Source organism: Gossypium hirsutum, chromosome A09, assembly GCF_007990345.1.
Source record: "Gossypium hirsutum isolate 1008001.06 chromosome A09, Gossypium_hirsutum_v2.1, whole genome shotgun sequence".
Lineage (NCBI taxonomy): Eukaryota > Viridiplantae > Streptophyta > Magnoliopsida > Malvales > Malvaceae > Gossypium > Gossypium hirsutum.
Genome location: NC_053432.1, coordinates 39995727 through 39997630, shown reverse-complemented (window position 1 = coordinate 39997630; position 1904 = coordinate 39995727). Strand labels below are relative to the sequence as shown.

The 1904-nt window shown below is 38.7% G+C and overlaps 1 protein-coding gene across 1 annotated transcript; it reads left to right on the top strand.

The window, feature by feature from the left end:
* Positions 1-289: 289 nt before the first annotated feature.
* LOC107889944 (uncharacterized) lies at positions 290-1476 on the top strand. Its single transcript, XM_016814476.1, has 3 exons — positions 290-443; positions 492-716; positions 1223-1476. Exons 1-3 carry the CDS (start codon positions 290-292, stop codon positions 1474-1476), a joined length of 633 nt encoding a protein of 210 aa, XP_016669965.1.
* The last annotated feature ends 428 nt before the right edge of the window (positions 1477-1904 follow it).

Below are 1904 nucleotides of genomic sequence, written 5' to 3'. Positions count from 1 at the left end.
ACATGTCAGTTACTGAGTACGAAAGAGAGTTTGTTTGGTTAAGCAAATATGCTTAGGAGTGTGTATCCTCCGAGGCTAAAATGTGTAGAAGGTTTGAAGACGGACTGAATGAGGATATTAGAGTGTTAGTGGGCATTCTTGAGCTGAAGGAATTTGTTGTGCTTGTTGATCGGGCTTGTAAAGCCGAGGAACTGACCAAGGAAAAGAGAAAAGCTGAGGTTAAGGCTAGAGATATAAGGAAGAGGCCAATGAGCAAGTCACTTCCATCTTAGTCTAAGAAATCCAGAGAATGTATTCCCATTCTCATGTTTCGGTTGGGCATTCATACAGAAACCGTAAGAAGCAAAATTCTAGTTTTGAATCTCAGGCTACCTCTATGGCTAGTGTAGGAAATGCCAGACCTTCTAGACCTGAGTGCCAACAATGTAGTAGAAGTCATTTTGGTAAGTGTAGGATAAATGATGGATCTTGTTTCTGATGTGGTTCTCAAGACCACTATATCGAAGACTATCCTAAGATGATCGAGAAAGAAAAAATTCAGAGTACAAGGCCGGGTAGTGCGGCTACAAAAGGGAGACCCTCTAGAAATGCTGGTAATGGGGCTAGTAGAAAAAATGTAACAAAGGATACAGCTGTGAGATTTAAAGCTAGGGCCCTAGCTAGAGCCTATGCCATACGTGAGCGTCAGGATGCATCTTCTCTCGATGTGATCACGGGTACTTTTTCTCTTTATCATACTACTGTTATTGCCCTTGATTGACCCTGGTTCTACTCATTCATGTGTGCATGAAATTGGTATCTAGCATGAATATCCCTGTTGAGTCTACAGAATTTATGATTAAGGAGTCAAACCCATTAGGCAAGTATGTTTTAGCTAATAAAGTATGTAAGAAATGTCGTTTGATAATTAGAGGTTATTGTTTTCCTGCTGATCTAATGTTGTTTCCGTTTGATGAATTCGATGTTATATTGGGTATGGATTGGTTGACATTTCATGATGCTATAGTAAATTGTAGACAGAAAGTTATTGAATTGAAATGTGAAAATGGTGAAATTCTCTGGGTTGAATCAGATGAGTCAGATGGGTTGCTAATCGTAATTTCTTCAATGTCTGCTCAAAAATGTATGAGAAAAGGATGTGAAGCTTATTTGGCTTATGTGTTGAATACAAAAGAGTCTGAGTTGAAGATTGAATCAGTGCCTGTTGTATGTGAGTATTTAGATGTATTCCCGAAAGAATTGTCAGGTTTACCTCCAATTAGAGAAGTGGAATTTGGTATTAAAGTGATGCCAAGGGCAGCACCTATCTCGATTGCTCCATATAAGATGGCTCCGACTGAGTTGAAAGAACTGAAGTCACAGTTGCATGAATTGACTGACAAGGGTTTTGTGAGATCGAGCTTTTCATCGTGGGGTGCTCTGGTATTATTCGTGAAAAAGAAAGATAGATCTATAAGGTTGTGCATAGACTACTGACAGCTCAATAAGGTAACAATCAAGAACAAGTATCCTTTACCAAGGATTGATGACTTGTTTGACCAATTGAAAGGAGCGACATGGTTTTTTAAGATAGACTTGAGGTCCAGTTACTATCAGTTGCGAGTTAAAGAGTCAGATGTGCCTAAAACTGCTTTTAGAACGAGATATGACCACTATGAATTTCTTGTTATACCATTTGGGTTAACGAATGCTCCTGCTGTGTTTATGGACTTAATGAATCAAATATTTCAGCCATATTTGGACAAGTTTGTTGTTGTGTTTATTGATGACATTTTGATATATTCGAGATGAGACAAAGCATGCCGAACACTTGAGATCTGTTTTGCAGACTTTAAGAGACAAACAGTTGTATGCTAAATTTAGTAAAAGCGAGTTTTGGCTTCGAGAAGTTGGATTCTTGGGCC